Raw genomic sequence first — 18087 nt, 5'->3', positions numbered from 1 at the left:
AGACCGTGAATGTTGGAGGCCCAGTTCTCGAGAGTGGAGTCTGCAGCTATCGGATATTAACAGCATATCCTATTGATATGCCATAAATGTCCAGATGGGAATACCCCTTTAAAGAAGACCTGGCATGTCCAACAACAGCGGCCGCCTTCCATTCATTTGTATGGGGCCGCCGAAAATAGGCAAGAGCTGGCTCGGTTATTTCCGCCGGCAACACTGAAGTGAATGGAAGCGGTGGCCGCGCAAGTGAGGTGCGCCAACATAATTTCTTTGGGGCTGATGGAAATAGTGCACCCTCCTTCACTTTGCGAGATAGGTGCGGGACCCACACCTATCAGACAATGGGGGCATAGTCTAGCGATATGCCCCCATAGTCTGAGATGGGAATACCTAACAAAACATAATGATCAACTTTAAAACAAAAGAAGCCTAAAAGTTGTACAAAAATATCAAAAATAAATCACAAATAAGCCCAAATATGTATTCTATAAAAATGTAATTAAAATAAATATCAAGACAAACATAGGAAATTAATTATTAAGCACTCATGTACACAAGGAGAAAGATCACCTAGATGCGAGACCCAGAATCCAAACTACAGATATAAAACAGTGATCATTAGAGACTAAGGCAAAGTCTAAATAGTCATCATGAAAAATGTTATATATTATATATCAGAGAATTGTAATTCTGAATTTTTTTTGTGCCAAGTCCATCTTAGGGTACTTTCACACGAGCTTTTTTGTTTTCCGGTATTGAGTTCCGTCACAAGAGCTCAATACCGGAAAAAAAACTGTTTTATCCTAATGCATTCTGAATGGAGAGCATTTAGTTCGGGATGCATCAGTTCAGTCCCTCTTATGTTTTTTGGCCGGAGAAAATACAGCAACATGCTGCAGTTTTCTCTCCGGCCAAAAATCCTGAACACTTGCCGGAATGCCGGATACGGCATTCATTTCCATTGGAATGTATTAGTGCCGAATCCGGCATTAAAATTGCCGCATTGACTGATCTGTTCTTCCGGTCCACGCATGCGCAGACCTTTGAATCTGTGGGGAAAAAAATACTGCATCTGTTTTTCCGGATGTATTTCAATGCATTTGTCACATGTACCGCATCCGGATCCGTCTGACAAATGCCATCCATTTGGGTCCGGATTGTGTGAAAGTACCCTAAGGATCAAATTCAGAATCCTACTTTCTTCTACACCTACTAGAAAATATAATTCAAAAAAATAAATTACATATTTGGTAAAAAAGCATAGGACCAGATCCTTAAAGGGGTATCAGAGTCCAACACATCAATGACCCACTGGGTATGTTTGATCAGTGGGGTCTGGACCTTCACTGATTGAAAGTATGGAGGACCCAGAGGATCACTGTTCTAAAGTTTATGTACGCAGACCGAATGAGCATTCAATCCCGACTATTGTCCCATGTGGACATGTCCACAGATGAAACGTGTAAGTGCTAATTTTTCGCCGACTGCATCCATCAGGGGACGTGCTGCCGACAATAGTGAAACGGTATGTGATCGAGCGACAGCATTAAAGATCGTTCGCTCACATACAAGTAATAGATCCATGCAAATGGAGCTAAAGGAGCGCTGATCAACATTCTGATCAGAGCACATCACGGACAGGGGGGCTGCCCGTGTAAAAAGACCATTATTCAGTGGAAAGGTAATAAATGTTTTAGGCTGGGATACTCATTTAAGATATTTCACATGTACACAAGCTCAGTTTTGTCACTACAGATCTGTCTAAAAGCAGAGTAAACAACGCATTGGAACAGGCCACCGTTCATTCCGTCCTTCAAAAGGCAATTAGTTAGGGATTGCTCGCTTCGCCCTGTGAAAAGTACATTTTACACTTAGGCCTCTTGCACACGAACATATTTTCTTTTCGTGTCCGTTCCATTTTTTTTTTTTGTGGATCCATTCACTTCAATGGGTCCACAAAAAAACTGAAGTTACTCCATGTGCACTCCGTTTCCGTAGGACTATGTCCGTTCTGCAAAAAAATAGAACATGTCCTATTATTGTCCGCATTACGGACAAGGACAGGACTGTTCTATCAAGGGCCAGCTGTTCCGTAAAATATGAAATGCACACGGATGTCATCCGTATTTTTGTGGATCCGTTTTCTGCGGACCGCAAAATACATACGGTCATGTGCAAGAGGCCTTACAATGAGAAGTAAATGAACATAAACACCCCTACAGAGCAAACACAAACCAGTCCAGTGTTAAGAACTCGCTTGACAATCGGGTTCTCTTCCAACATTTTTAAGCAAACAGCCTCATCGTCCACCTCCTCTTTTATGGCTTTTTTATTGGCATTGGCGCTTTTATACCCACAGAACCAGTCAAGAAACTTTGAACATCTTATTTTTTCCTCATTATTCAGCTCCGGGGACAACTGTCCCATAAGAGATGCTTGGCCGTTAGAGTAACAATCCACGGGAGTCTCGGCTTCCGAGACACTTAAGGAACCTAGAGGGTTTGAGTCATCTTTGTAGGTCATCAGAAGGTTTACGTCCTCTGTTTGGATATTCTTAACATAGTCCTCAGACTTGCCATTCGGAAGCACTTTTTTGGCATCGGTGGAAGGGGTGGCATTTTTATCATGTTCCTTGTAGGAATTCTCATCATGTGGTTCTTCTTTGATGGACTTGTTTTTTAGTGCCCAAAAAGTAGTGGTTCTGATTTGTTCTTTATTTGGAGGAGGCGTCAAAAGGCTGACTATGACAGCAATAGTCCCAGTAATCCAAAACAGAGCAGTTGCGATATACATATAGTGGATATTTTTGATGAAAGCAGGACGATTGTCTGGTAGGTTGCACTCTGGGACACGATAAACAAACGCCAATACAAGACGGGTGGCTCCAAGCACAAATCCTACTATGCCACCATAAAATGCCCCTTGTTCATTGCAGCGCTTCCAGAATACACCCAGCAGAAACAAAGCGGCTACTGGAGGTGTCAAGTAGTCTGCCACCTCTTGAATGTAAAGGTACATTTGGCCTCCTTGCATTTCCACAATGATTGGGACCCAAGCAATACTGATGACCACCATGAAAGCTACAAACACTCTTCCTACTAGCATAAGCTCTCGAGATGTTGCACTTTTCCGGATAAATTTGTATATGTCAAGGGTAAAGATGGTACTTGCACTGTTAAATATGGAGTCTAGGTCGCTCATAAGGGCTGCGATCATAACAGCCATCATGAGACCACGTAAACCCACTGGGAGAACTTTCATGACCAATCGTGGATAGGCAATATTTGAGCACCCAGCCCTGCTGCCACAGACTTCCATGCAGTGCTCGGGATTAATGCAGGCAATATCCTCCGTGAACATTATTCTGGATATCATCCCTGGAATAACTATTAAGAACATGGGTAAAATTTTTAAAAAGCCAGCCATAAGAGTTGCCCCTTTGGCATGAGAAATATTTTTGGCTGCCAAAACTCTCTGGACAATGACTTGGTCTGCACACCAATACCATACAGAAGCTGGAGTCTGACCCAGGAGAAATCCAGGCCAAGGGATATCTTCATCAGTGGGTTCTCTGAGCATTCTAAGAGCATCAGGTTTTGGTGAGACATGACATGAGTTAGCATTGGTAAAGTTATGGGTCAGCAATACAGAGGTGATATTGGGTGTCGCCAACATATACCTCCTTTTAACTTCTTCAAAGCCACCGATTTCTATAAAGCTTATAATGGTCAAAGTTAGTGCCCCAATGATCATGAGAAAGGCCTGGAGTGTATCTGTATAAATTACAGCTACCAGACCCCCAGTGACCGTGAGGATTGCAGTTATCCCAATGAGTAAAATAATCGACAAATACAAGTTCCATCCGAGAGATTCTTGGATAAATAATGCCCCTGAATACAAGTCTACTGATAGTTTGGTGAATATGTACAAAATCAGGGAAAGAATAGCAAAATACACTTGGATTCTATGTCCTCCAAAACGTTTAGACAAATATTCAGGCATAGTATACACTCCAGAACGTATGTAGACTGGAATAAAGACCCATCCGAGGAGCTGCAATAGTAACAAGGCGTTCAGTTCCCAAGCACCTACTGCAAATCCACTCGCTGCTCCAGATCCCGATAGTCCGATGAAATGTTCACTACCGATATTGCTTACAAACAGGGAGGCCCCAACAGCTGCCCAAGTCATAGAACGTCCCGCCAGGAAGTATCCTCTTACTGTACTCCTGTTTGATTTCCACATGGCAAAAAATCCAAAACATAACACCAATACAAAATACAACGCCACTATGGCGATATCAGCTGCTTCCAGTGAAGCCCTCATGATTAGAAGATTGGAGTGGAGTCCTTTAAAAACCACACAGGTGCCTTAGGTCAAAATAGAGCAAAAAAATATACAAGTCTTTGTCCTTTGGTTTGCTTTCCTGATGCCAGTTTCGGCAATATCCGATGCTTAGCATGCACTTTTTTAAATCGTCAATTTCCAAAGCCATCGGCTACATAACCATGGAAGGAGGACTTATAGCAATGAACCCTGCAAGGCAGCAAAAACAAAAAGACAAGAGACACAATTAGAAAAGGTAGTCATTGTAAAGACAATGACGATTGAATAAAAACAAAAAAAAAATTACAACAAAGCTTCCAAAAAGCTACATAGAACCTGGAGGTTTAACAGCATATTACATTTCAAGTATGAAAAAGGTACTTCAGACAGACAAAAGCCACAAGAAAAGAATATGGGTGTGAGCTTTACACAAAACATCAAGATACAAACACCTTCACGAGTGCTCGTGACCATTTGACAATCTAAAAATATGGATTACACTTCACAATCTAAAAAGATAGTAGGCAGCGTACAAGTATGAGGGTGTTGAGAATCTACGACCAATGTATAAGATATCTACATGTTATGATGGCCACAAATTACCAAAATTAGCCTGAGTTCTAGGTGGACAATATCACTCTAGTAGAAGGGGGAACTTTTTGGGCCTGTTCACTGTAGCATTGATAAACACCATTTTCTCTCGAAGGAGAGGAGAGATATTCAATGCTAGCGTGATACAGCACAACCAATTAGGTTGATCACATCTTCTCAAACCAAGTCCAGCACTCCAGACAACTCCCAGTAGCCAGGTGGCCTAGAAAATATGTGCCAACACCTAACTTTTTGGGTTGTTCTCATTATTGTCTATAAAAGTACTTATTGCCTGGTCCCACATGGTTTACCAGCATGGTCTACCTCCCAGAGTCTACCTATGCCCTAAACAAAAAGGGTCAGTTCAAGAATGTGTCGGATGGCAATACTGAAGTTCTATTCAGAAGTTAAAGTCTACTTATGTCTTATAAATTTAACATTTCCTTTTCGACAGCTAAATAACTGACGTCCTGAACCATGACTTGAAACTTGCTGCTTGCCACTACTAATAGCTTTAGAAGTTCTTAATGTCTACCTGGTAAAAAAATAATGCTCTAACCAGATCCTGTGGTGGTCCTAAAGGGCACCTAACCTCTACAGTAACTGCCTACTCCTGCCTATCCATTTAAAGCAAGATTCCAATAGTCCACTTTGTGTAAAATATGTCAACGTGCAATCCTACAATTATTGGGACCAGTGGTTTTTTAATATGGTCAAACAATCATGACCACTGTATAAAAATTTAGGCTTCACATGGCCAACGCCCTATAATCTTAAATGGGTTTTCCAGAATCATACAAAAATGGTCTGCTTTATACCCAAAACAGCACCACTCCTGTCCATGGGCTGTGTCTGGTCCTGCAACTCAGCACCAATTTGAGATGAGTTACAATACTAGACAAAGCCGATGGACAAGAGTAGCACCCCCTTCTACTCAAACCTTTTAACTCAGTGGTCTGACTTAACTCTTCCATATTCAAGCAGAGATCAAGTGATCTCAAGACCATAGGGTATTGGACCATTATAATAAGAATATCCTTTATAAATATAGTTTCAACAAGTTCTGCAGTTTATATGATCAGAACACCACTATAGGTAAAGTGGTAACCCTTAGAGACAAATAAGTAAGACATCAACAAACAAGGAAAAGACTATGCCCATCACAGCTGACAATCAAAAGAAGAGCATCAAAATGTTCACAGAAAATACTTATATTACTTATTACTCTCGAAGAGGTCTCAAAAAACACCAAGGTCGCCAGTATGTTTTGTTCAATCAATGCTCACCACTACTGCCAGTGTGCCCATATGAAAAAAATAAAACACGGTCCTTCATCTCATAAAATGGCCATAGGTACTGGATCAAATTCAGCTATGATGGACACTCTACGCAGTTTTGGGTATCGTTTGGTTAGATATTTTACACAAGTGTTCAACTCAGACATCGAACAGATAAAAAAAATGGGTTACAAACGTTGGGGTACTTTTTAATTTATCACCATTTATAGCTCTTGGACCTGCCAACCAATGATGGACATCATGTCTGGATGGTAGGAAATTGTAAATGGGCATCTTTGGACAATACCTACTTATAGAGCATCGGTGGGCTTTAGTGGACTCAAATATGGTACAAGCTCACCAACTCTCTAAAAGATTAAACTAATTTCTGCAGTTGGCACAACAATAGCTAAAAATGACACTCCACATAGTGCTCGAGACACGACCTGTGCTCGTAATAATGTTAAAACCTGCAAAATGGACATTTTTAAAGCCATCTAATCTGTACTTCTGACGTAAAAGCTCTTTTCTGGGATTTATAAAAAAAAAAACAACAACACATGAAATGAAGATTAAGAACTTCCCCTGCAGGGGAAATGATTGCAAGAACTCAGCCAAATTCTTATTAAAACCAACTTGCCAAGAGTGAAACATTCATGGTGCCCCAAGAGGAAAATCTGTTGGTCACATGAACATTTGGAGGTAAATTTATATCCTAAGGTTGCACATCAAATGACTTGTGAATCATGAAGCTCATCTTTTCAGTCGTTCGTCTGTCAAGTTCTTCTATACAAACCCTTTAGCAGTTTTTTGGAAACAGGGGTAACAACCCAAATGACCATCACTGAAACTGCAACAAGGGTTCCCACCTTGCTTTCCTAGAGTCTGGAAGGGCAATGCCATTTCGTTATAATAGAAAAACTTAGGACTGCAGGAACAGTAATGGCGGTCATATAGGTTGTCACCCAGCTCTGTATTAGTAAAGTGGGGAAAACCCTTCTAACATAGGTGGACTTGCTCGTAGTGGACATTTATGGCATATCAATGAATGCAAGAACTCAGGCCAAAATCTTAGTAAAAACAACTTGTCAAGATTCAATCAATCATTCACAGTGTCCCCACAGCCCTAGAAACTGGCTATTAGGGGAATCTAGGAGGTCATATGTTGGTCATGAGAACATTTTGAGGCATGTTGATATCCTGAGATTGCAGATCAGATGACTTGTGAATTATGAAAAGTTATTTTTACAGTTGTCCTCTTCTGTCAAGTTCCTCTACACAAACTTTTTAGAAGTTTTTGGGAAACATAGGTGAGTGACAACCCAGACAATCATCATTAAAGCTCCAACAAGGGTGGTCACCTTGCTTTCCTAGAGTCCTGAAGGGCAATTCTACTTACACATATCTGTGAAGATTTGCCAATTAACACTTGGGACTGCAGGAACAGTAATGGTGGCTGTATTGGTTGTCACCCAGTAGTCTTAGGGCCTATACTTTTAAAAAACTGGGTGCTACAAAAATTTGGAATCACGGCAGGGTAACAATTTCCAAGATGGACCCACAGCTACCGGACATTTATCCTGTCGATATATGCCATACATGTCCAGATGGGACAACCACTAAGCTCCACAGAGCAGATCTTGATGGGGGTAACTCCAAGGAAATAGCTGTTCCTTCAGAGCAATAGATCCCATGATATAAATGGATCTCCATGGACAAAACTGCCCATATTGGCGGTAATACTGATAACTTATATGCCCCTCTGGGAGTCTTCAGCCTTGTTCACAACTTTGTGTATCCGGCAGGCTGTTCCGGCACAGAGCAGCCTGCCAGATCCTCTATTTAACCTACAGATCTCCATTGACTGCAGTGGGGTCCGGCCATATTTCTGGCATAAATGGCGGGTTTTAGCTGGACATAAACCGATGCATGCAACGATTTGCTTGCGTCCGAAACCAAGCATTTTTGAAGGATCACCGCTGGAACCCACTGCTGTCAATGGAGATCCAGTGGTGAAGTAGAGGATCCAAAAATAGAGATGTGAACGATGACTTACTTACTGCGACTCCACCGCCATCCTTGGGGTTCAAGTTCCAGCATATAAAGGGGTTCTTCAGCTTTAGAACATGTATTTGTGGTAGACTGGAAAATTTGGAAACTTTTTTTTATATATGTTTTGCTTTAATTCAGCACCATTTTTTTAAGACCTCAGATTGCTGTCAGTGAATAAGGACCTGCTAGCTTCACGTCATGATTACACAGCTGTAGGGCTTGCTACAAGGGAGATCTCATGCAGCAGGCTACATTCACACACAATGGGAACGCCTCACGTGTAATCCGTATCCGGTATGGAAAGCATGTGTGCATGTATGACGGCTTATCTGAGAACAGCTTCACCTGTTCCATCATGGACATAAGGACAAGGAAGTAGTACTGTGCATACTGCAACTGGCTCCTGTAATACCCTACTACAGAGAGTAGTACTGTGCATACTGCAACTGGCTCCTGCAATACCCTACTACAGAGAGAAGTAGTACTGTGCATACTGCAACTGGCTCCTGTAATACCCTACTACAGAGAGTAGTACTGTGCATACTGCAACTGGCTCCTGTAATACCCTACTACAGAGAGTAGTACTGTGCATACTGCAACTGGCTCCTGCAATACCCTACTACAGAGAGAAGTAGTACTGTGCATACTGCAACTGGCTCCTGTAATACCCTACTACAGAGAGTAGTACTGTGCATACTGCAACTGGCTCCTGTAATACCCTACTACAGAGAGAAGTACTGTGCATACTGCAACTGGCTCCTGTAATACCCTACTACAGAGAGAAGTACTGTGCATACTGCAACTGGCTCCTGTAATACCCTACTACAGAGAGAAGTAGTACTGTGCATACTGCAACTGGCTCCTATAACACCCTACTACAGAGAGAAGCAGTACTGTGCATACTGCAACTGGCTCCTGTAATACCCTACTACAGAGAGAAGTAGTACTGTGCATACTGCAACTGGCTCCTGTAATACCCTACTACAGAGAGAAGTAGTACTGTGCATACTGCAACTGGCTCCTGTAATACCCTACTACAGAGAGAAGCAGTACTGTGCATATTGCAACTGGCTCCTATAACACCCTACTACAGAGAGAAGCAGTACTGTGCATACTGCAACTGGCTCCTGTAATACCCTACTACAGAGAGAAGTAGTACTGTGCATACTGCAACTGGCTCCTGTAATACCCTACTACAGAGAGAAGCAGTACTGTGCATACTGCAACTGGCTCCTGTAATACCCTACTACAGAGAGAAGCAGTACTGTGCATACTGCAACTGGCTCCTGTAATACCCTACTACAGAGAGAAGCAGTACTGTGCATACTGCAACTGGCTCCTGTAATACTCTACTACAGAGAGAAGTAGTACTGTGCATACTGCAACTGGCTCCTGTAATACTCTACTACAGAGAGAAGTAGTACTGTGCATACTGCAACTGGCTCCTGTAATATCCTACTACAGAGAGAAGTAGTACTGTGCATACTGCAACTGGCTCCTGTAATATCCTACTAGAGAGAAGTAGTACTGTGCATACTGCAACTGGCTCCTGTAATACCCTACTACAGAGAGTAGTACTGTGCATACTGCAACTGGCTCCTGTAATATCCTACTAGAGAGAAGTAGTACTGTGCATACTGCAACTGGCTCCTGTAATATCCTACTAGAGAGAAGTAGTACTGTGCATACTGCAACTGGCTCCTGTAATATCCTACTAGAGAGAAGTAGTACTGTGCATACTGCAACTGGCTCCTGTAATATCCTACTAGAGAGAAGTAGTACTGTGCATACTGCAAATGGCTCCTGTAATACCCTACTACAGAGAGAAGCAGTACTGTGCATACTGCAACTGGCTCCTGTAATACCCTACTACAGAGAGAAGCAGTACTGTGCATACTGCAACTGGCTCCTGTAATACCCTACTACAGAGAGAAGTAGTAACTGTGCGTACTGCAACTGGCTCCTGTAGTACCCTACTACAGAGAGAAGTAGTACTGTGCATACTGCAACTGGCTCCTGTAATACCCTACTACAGAGAGAAGTAGTACTGTGCATACTGCAACTGGCTCCTGTAATACCCTACTACAGAGAGAAGCAGTACTGTGCATACTGCAACTGGCTCCTGTAATACCCTACTACAGAGAGAAGCAGTACTGTGCATACTGCAACTGGCTCCTGTAATACCCTACTACAGAGAGAAGCAGTACTGTGCATACTGCAACTGGCTCCTGTAGTACCCTACTACAGAGAGAAGTAGTACTGTGCATACTGCAACTGGCTCCTGTAATACCCTACTACAGAGAGTAGTACTGTGCATACTGCAACTGGCTCCTGTAATATCCTACTACAGAGAGTAGTACTGTGCATACTGCAACTGGCTCCTGTAATACCCTACTACAGAGAAGTAGTACTGTGCATACTGTACCTGGCTCCTGTTATACCCTACTACAGAAAGAAGTAGTACTGTGCATACTGCAACTGGCTCCTGTAGAACCCTACTACAGAGAGTAGTACTGTGCATACTGCAACTGGCTCCTGTAATATCCTACTAGAGAGAAGTAGTACTGTGCATACTGCAACTGGCTCCTGTAGTACCCTACTAAAAAGAAGTAGTATACTACACCAGACCCGGTAAATACTATTAGTAGTACTGTGCATATAACACCAGACCCCAGTAATTGCTAGAAAGGGAAGTAGTACTGTGCATACTGTAACAGACCCTAGTTACTATATACAATAAAGACGAGACCCTAGTAATTACTATATAGGGAAGTAGTAGTGTGTATGCTACAAAAGATACAGTAAATACTACATAGGGAATAAGTGCTATGCATACTACACAGAACCCCAGTAATTACTAGAAAGGGTAGTAGTACTGTGCATACTGCACCATTCCATAGGCACTTTGGCCATTTTTTCTATTACTACGTCCTACTTACGGTATTTCCAGCTATAAATCATTTTTCCAATTAATCTTTATTAAAACATTTCAGCAGTTTTTCTTCTAAAGCTTTCAGTTCCCCTCCATCTGTAGACTGTTCCTTCTCATCGGTGAGCTCCTGACAGCTGCTCTGCCCACTGGACGTGTGGCCCTCATCTGTGAGCTCCTGACAGCTGCTCTGCCCACTGGACGTGTAGCCCTCATCTGTGAGCTCCTGACAGCTGCTCTGCCCACTGGACGTGTAGCCCTCCTCTGTGAGCTCCTGACAGCTGCTCTGCCACTGGACGTGTAGCCCTCATCTGTGAGCTCCTGACAGCTGCTCTGCCCACTGGACGTGTAGCCCTCATCTGTGAGCTCCTGACAGCTGCTCTGTCCACTGGACGTGTAGCCCTCTTCTGTGAGCTCCTGACAGCTGCTCTGTCCACTGGACGTTTGGCCCTCATCGGTGAGCTTCTGACAGCTGCTCTGCCCACTGGACGTGTAGCCCTCATCGGTGAGCTTCTGACAGCTGCTCTGCCAACTGGACGTGTAGCCCTCATCTGTGAGCTCCTGACAGCTGCTCTGCCCACTGGACGTGTAGCCCTCATCTGTGAGCTCCTGACAGCTGCTCTGCCCACTGGACGTGTAGCCCTCATCTGTGAGCTCCTGACAGCTGCTCTCTCCACTGGACGTGTAGCCCTCATCTGTGAGCTCCTGACAGCTGCTCTGCCCACTGGACGTGTAGCCCTCATCTGTGAGCTCCTGACAGCTGCTCTGTCCACTGGACGTGTAGCCCTCATCGGTGAGCTCCTGACAGCTGCTCTGTCCACTGGACATTACCTCTTATTGCTGAACTGACAGCTCATAACACTGGTAGCTGAATCCGTATCAGTCTGATGAGGCCTCTTTCACAGGAGCGTGGCGGATTGGCTCCAGATGTGTTCAGGGAAACTCGCACCACTTTGCAAGCAAGTTCAGTCCGTTTTTTCAGCTCGTGTGCAATGCGCTTTGATGCGTTTTTCACGCGCTTTGATAAAAAACTGAAGGCTTACAAACAACGTGCAACCTTCAGTGAAAAACGCATCGCACCGTACTTGCTTCCGGATGCAATACTGCCCGTGAAAAGGAGGAGCAGAGGGAGCAGCGCTGGTCATGTTATCTACAGGAGAAGCAGAGGGAGCAGGGCTGGTCATGTTATCTACAGGAGAAGCAGAGGGGCAGGGCTGGTCAGTTATCTACAGGAGAAGCAGAGGGAGCAGGGCTGGTCATGTTATCTACAGGAGAAGCAGAGGGAGCAGGGCTGGTCATGTTATCTACAGGAGAAGCAGAGGGCGCAGGGCTGGGCATGTTATCTACAGGAGGAGCAGCGCTGGGCATGTTATCTACAGGAGGAGCAGCGCTGGGCATGTTATCTACAGGAGGAGCAGCGCTGGGCATGTTATCTACAGGAGGAGCAGCGCTGGGCATGTTATCTACAGGAGGAGCAGCGCTGGGCATGTTATCTACAGGAGGAGCAGCGCTGGGCATGTTATCTACAGGAGGAGCAGCGCTGGGCATGTTATCTACAGGAGGAGCAGCGCTGGGCATGTTATCTACAGGAGGAGCAGCGCTGGGCATGTTATCTACAGGAGGAGCAGCGCTGGGCATGTTATCTACAGGAGGAGCAGCGCTGGCATGTTATCTACAGGAGGAGCAGCGCTGGGCATGTTATCTACAGGAGGAGCAGCGCTGGGGCATAGTTATTCTACAGGAGGAGCAGCGCTGGGCATGTATCTACAGGAGGAGCAGCAGCTGGGCATGTTATCTACGGAGGAGGCAGCGCTGTGGCATGTTATCTACAGGTAGGAGCAGCGCTGGGCATGTTATCTACAGGAGGAGCAGCGCTGGGCATGTTACTACAGGAGAGCAGCGCTGGGCAGTTATCTACAGGAGGAGCAGCGCTGGGCATGTTATCTACAGGAGGAGCAGCGCTGGGCATGTTATCTACAGGAGGAGCAGCGTGCTGGGCATGTTATCTACAGGAGGGAGCAGCGCTGGGCATGTTATCTACAGGAGGAGCAGCGCTGGGCATGTTATCTACAGGAGGAGCAGCGCTGGGCATGTTATCTACAGGAGGAGCAGCGTCTGGGCATGTTATCTACAGGAGGAGCAGCGCTGGGCATGTTATCTACAGGAGGAGCAGCGCTGGGCATGTTATCTACAGGAGGAGCAGCGCTGGGCATGTTATCTACAGGAGGAGCAGCGCTGGGCATGTTATCTACAGGAGGAGCAGCGCTGGGCATGTTATCTACAGGAGGAGCAGCGCTGGGCATGTTATCTACAGGAGGAGCAGCGCTGGGCATGTATCTACAGGAGGAGCAGCGCTGGGCATGTTATCTACAGGAGGAGCAGCGCTGGGCATGTTATCTACAGGAGGAGCAGCGCTGGGCATGTTATCTACAGGAGGAGCAGCGCTGGGCATTATCTACAGGAGGAGCAGCGCTGGGCATGTTATCTACAGGAGGAGCAGCGCTGGGCATGTTATCTACAGGAGGAGCAGCGCTGGGCATGTTATCTACAGGAGGAGCAGCGCTGGGCATGTTATCTACAGGAGGAGCAGCGCTGGGCATGTTATCTACAGGAGGAGCAGCGCTGGGCATGTTATCTACAGGAGGAGCAGCGCTGGGCATGTTATCTACAGGAGGAGCAGCGCTGGGCATGTTATCTACAGGAGGAGCAGCGCTGGGCATTTATCTACAGGAGGAGCAGCGCTGGGCATGTTATCTACAGGAGGAGCAGCGCTGGGCATGTTATCTACAGGAGGAGCAGCGCTGGGCATGTTATCTACAGGAGGAGCAGCGCTGGGCATGTTATCTACAGAGGAGCAGCGCTGGGCATGTTATCTACAGGAGGAGCAGCGCTGGGCATGTTATCTACAGGAGGAGCAGCGCTGGGCATGTTATCTACAGGAGGAGCAGCGCTGGGCATGTTATCTACAGGAGGAGCAGCGCTGGGCATGTTATCTACAGGAGGAGCAGCGCTGGGCATGTTATCTACAGGAGGAGCAGCGCTGGGCATGTTATCTACAGGAGGAGCAGCGCTGGGCATGTTATCTACAGGAGGAGCAGCGCTGGGCATGTTATCTACAGGAGGAGCAGCGCTGGGCATGTTATCTACAGGAGGAGCAGCGCTGGGCATGTTATCTACAGGAGGAGCAGCGCTGGGCATGTTATCTACAGGAGGAGCAGCGCTGGGCATGTTATCTACAGGAGGAGCAGCGCTGGGCATGTTAATCTACAGGAGGAGCAGCGCTGGGCATGTTATCTACAGGAGGAGCAGCGCTGGGCATGTTATCTACAGGAGGAGCAGCGCTGGGCATGTTATCTACAGGAGGAGCAGCGCTGGGCATGTTATCTACAGGAGGAGCAGCGCTGGGCATGTTATCTACAGGAGGAGCAGCGCTGGGCATGTTATCTACAGGAGGAGCAGCGCTGGGCATGTTATCTACAGGAGGAGCAGCGCTGGGCATGTTATCTACAGGAGGAGCAGCGCTGGGCATGTTATCTACAGGAGGAGCAGCGCTGGGCAGTTATCTACAGGAGGAGCAGCGCTGGGCATGTTATCTACAGGAGGAGCAGCGCTGGGCATGTATCTACAGGAGGAGCAGCGCTGGGCATGTTATCTACAGGAGGAGCAGCGCTGGGCATGTTATCTACAGGAGGAGCAGCGCTGGGCATGTTCTACAGGAGGAGCAGCGCTGGGCATGTTATCTACAGGAGGAGCAGCGCTGGGCATGTTATCTACAGGAGGAGCAGCGCTGGGCATGTTATCTACAGGAGGAGCAGCGATGGGCATGTATCTACAGGAGGAGCAGCGCTGGGTCATGTTATCTACAGGAGGAGCAGCGCTGGGCATGTTATCTACAGGAGGAAAGCGCTGGGCATGTTATCTACCGGAGGAGCAGCGCTGGGCATGTTATCTACAGGAGGAGCAGCGCTGGGCATGTTATCTACAGGAGGAGCAGCGCTGGGCATGTTATCTACAGGAGGAGCAGCGCGGGGCATGTTATCTACAGGAGGAGCAGCGCTGGGCATGTTATCTACAGGAGGAGCAGCGCTGGGCCATGTTATCTACAGGAGGAGCAGCGCTGGGCATGTTATCTACAGGAGGAGCAGCGCTGGGCATGTTATCTACAGGAGGAGCAGCGCTGGGCATGTTTATCTACAGGAGGAGCAGCGCTGGGCATGTTATCTACAGGAGGAGCAGCGCTGGGCATGTTATCTACAGGAGGAGCAGCGCTGGGCATGTTATCTACAGGAGGAGCAGCGCTGGGCATGTTATCTACAGGAGGAGCAGCGCTGGGCATGTTATCTACAGGAGGAGCAGCGCTGGGCATGTTATCTACAGGAGGAGCAGCGCTGGGCATGTTATCTACAGGAGGAGCAGCGCTGGGCATGTTATCTACAGGAGGAGCAGCGCTGGCATGTTATCTACAGGAGGAGCAGCGCTGGGCATGTTATCTACAGGAGGAGCAGCGCTGGGCATGTTATCTACAGGAGGAGCAGCGCTGGGCATGTTATCTACAGGAGGAGCAGCGCTGGGCATGTTATCTACAGGAGGAGCAGCGCTGGGCATGTTATCTACAGGAGGAGCAGCGCTGGGCATGTTATCTACAGGAGGAGCAGCGCTGGGCATGTTATCTACAGGAGGAGCAGCGCTGGGCATGTTATCTACAGGAGGAGCAGCGCTGGGCATGTTATCTACAGGAGGAGCAGCGCTGGGCATGTTATCTACAGGAGGAGCAGCGCTGGGCATATTATCTACAGGAGGAGCAGCGCTGGGCATATTATATATTATATACAGGAGGAGCAGCGCTGGGCATATTATATATTATATACAGGAGGAGCAGCGCTGGGCATATTATATACAGGAGGAGCAGCGCTGGGCATATTATATAGAGGAGGAGCAGCACTGGGCATATTATATACAGGAGGAGCAGCACTGGGCATATTATATTATATACAGGAGGAGCAGCGCTGGGCATATTATATACAGGGGGAGCAGCGCTGGGCATATTATATATTATATACAGGGGGAGCAGCGCTGGGCATACATATTATATATTATATACAGGAGGAGCAGCGCTGGGCATATTATATACAGGAGGAGCAGCACTGGGCATATTATATATTATATACAGGAGGAGCAGCACTGGGCATATTATATATTATATACAGGAGGAGCAGCGCTGGGCATATTATATACAGGAGGAGCAGCGCTGGCATATTATATATTATATACAGGAGGAGCAGCGCTGGGCATATTATATATTATATATTATATACAGGAGGAGCAGCGCTGGGCATATTATATACAGGAGGAGCAGCACTGGGCATATTATATACAGGAGGAGCAGCACTGGGCATATTATATACAGGAGGAGCAGCGCTGGCATATTATATATTATATACAGGAGGAGCAGCGCTGGGCATATTATATACAGGAGGAGCAGCGCTGGGCATATTATATACAGGAGGAGCAGCGCTGGGCATATTATATACAGGAGGAGCAGCGCTGGGCATGTTATCTACAGGAGGAGCAGCGCTGGGCATATTATATACAGGAGGAGCAGCGCTGGGCATATTATATACAGGAGGAGCAGCGCTGGGCATATTATATACAGGAGGAGCAGCGCTGGGCATGTTATCTACAGGAGGAGCAGCGCTGGGCATGTTATCTACAGGAGGAGCAGCGCTGGGCATATTATATACAGGAGGAGCAGCGCTGGGCATATTATATATTATATACAGGAGGAGCAGCACTGGGCATATTATATACAGGAGGAGCAGCGCTGGGCATATTATATACAGGAGGAGCAGCGCTGGGCATATTATATACAGGAGGAGCAGCGCTGGGCATATTATATATTATATACAGGAGGAGCAGCGCTGGGTATATTATATACAGGAGGAGCAGCACTGGGCATATTACCCCCATCAGATACACCGTCCTGTACTGTATCTGAAGTTGTACGGTGCATATTACTCCAGACTTGTATTTTTGATATGGGAGTAGTAGTCCTGTGCTCAGTTCAGCAGGCTATGGTTAGAGTAGTAGTCCTGTGCACAGTTCAGCAGGCTATGGTTAGAGTAGTAGTCCTGTGCACAGTTCAGCAGGCTATGGTTAGAGTAGTAGTCCTGTGCACAGTTCAGCAGGCTATGGTTAGAGTAGTAGTCCTGTGCACTACAATACAGAATGAATGGAGGGAGGGCTGCCTGACTCAGTGAAGGGCATGGCTCCGGGCTCCGGGCGCCTGTGCGCAGATGCCCCCCTCACTGTCAATATCTACAGTGGGCTCCTCTCCCGGGCCCCTGGATACTTACACTTGGAGCCCAGGGGCCCGGCCGTGCCAATCAGGACTGAGCACGTGTCCCTGCAGGAGGACACAGGAAGCGGACAAGGGCACTCACCCTCTGCATGGCCTTCAGGATCAGAGCCATCTGGTATCTGGGCATGGACGCTGGCGGCGGCGGAGCGGCGGCTCCGGTCTGGGTCTGCTCAGGGAAGCTCCGGCTCAGACACAAGTGAACGGACGACCGAGCCACACGGCAGACAGAGCACAGCAGCCGGCCACCTCCTCCCAGGCGCGCCTCTTCCTCCCGCCCAGGGGCCGCCCTCTGCCCGAGGCCACACCCCTCCTGTCAAACCTGTACACAGCTACTACGCACTGTACACCTGTATACAGCGTATACACTGTACACCTGTATACAGCTACTACGCACTGTACACCTGTATACAGCTACTACACACTGTACACCTGTACACAGCTACTACACACTGTACACCTGTATACAGCTACTACACACTGTACACCTGTACACAGCTACTACACACTGTACACCTGTATACAGCTACTACACACTGTACACCTGTATACAGCTACTA

At 46.8% G+C, this 18087-nt stretch overlaps 2 protein-coding genes across 2 annotated transcripts in view; both read right to left on the bottom strand.

The window, feature by feature from the left end:
- Positions 1-17732, bottom strand: part of MRPS6 (mitochondrial ribosomal protein S6) — a 56824-nt gene extending 39092 nt beyond the window's left edge. Inside the window, exon 1 of the mRNA XM_044284460.1 lies at positions 17613-17732. The gene's annotated coding sequence lies outside the window, so the exon portion shown is untranslated. The remainder of the gene's footprint in view (positions 1-17612) is intronic.
- SLC5A3 (solute carrier family 5 member 3) lies at positions 2077-17655 on the bottom strand. Its single transcript, XM_044284459.1, has 2 exons — positions 17526-17655; positions 2077-4533 (listed from the first exon to the last, which is right to left on the bottom strand). Exon 2 carries the CDS (start codon positions 4321-4323, stop codon positions 2182-2184), a length of 2142 nt encoding a protein of 713 aa, XP_044140394.1. The 5' UTR covers positions 4324-4533; positions 17526-17655; the 3' UTR covers positions 2077-2181.
- Positions 17733-18087: the final 355 nt, after the last annotated feature.

This window comes from Bufo gargarizans, chromosome 3, assembly GCF_014858855.1.
Source record: "Bufo gargarizans isolate SCDJY-AF-19 chromosome 3, ASM1485885v1, whole genome shotgun sequence".
In the NCBI taxonomy this organism is placed as follows: Eukaryota; Metazoa; Chordata; class Amphibia; order Anura; family Bufonidae; genus Bufo; species Bufo gargarizans.
The sequence above is the reverse complement of the archived record's forward strand: the minus strand, read 5'-3'. Positions and strand labels throughout refer to the sequence as shown.

Bases quoted from the DNA above. Each gene is read 5' to 3' on its own strand.
- SLC5A3 (XM_044284459.1), bottom strand. From the start codon at position 4,323: ATGAGGGCTTCACTGGAAGCAGCTGATATCGCCATAGTGGCGTTGTAT.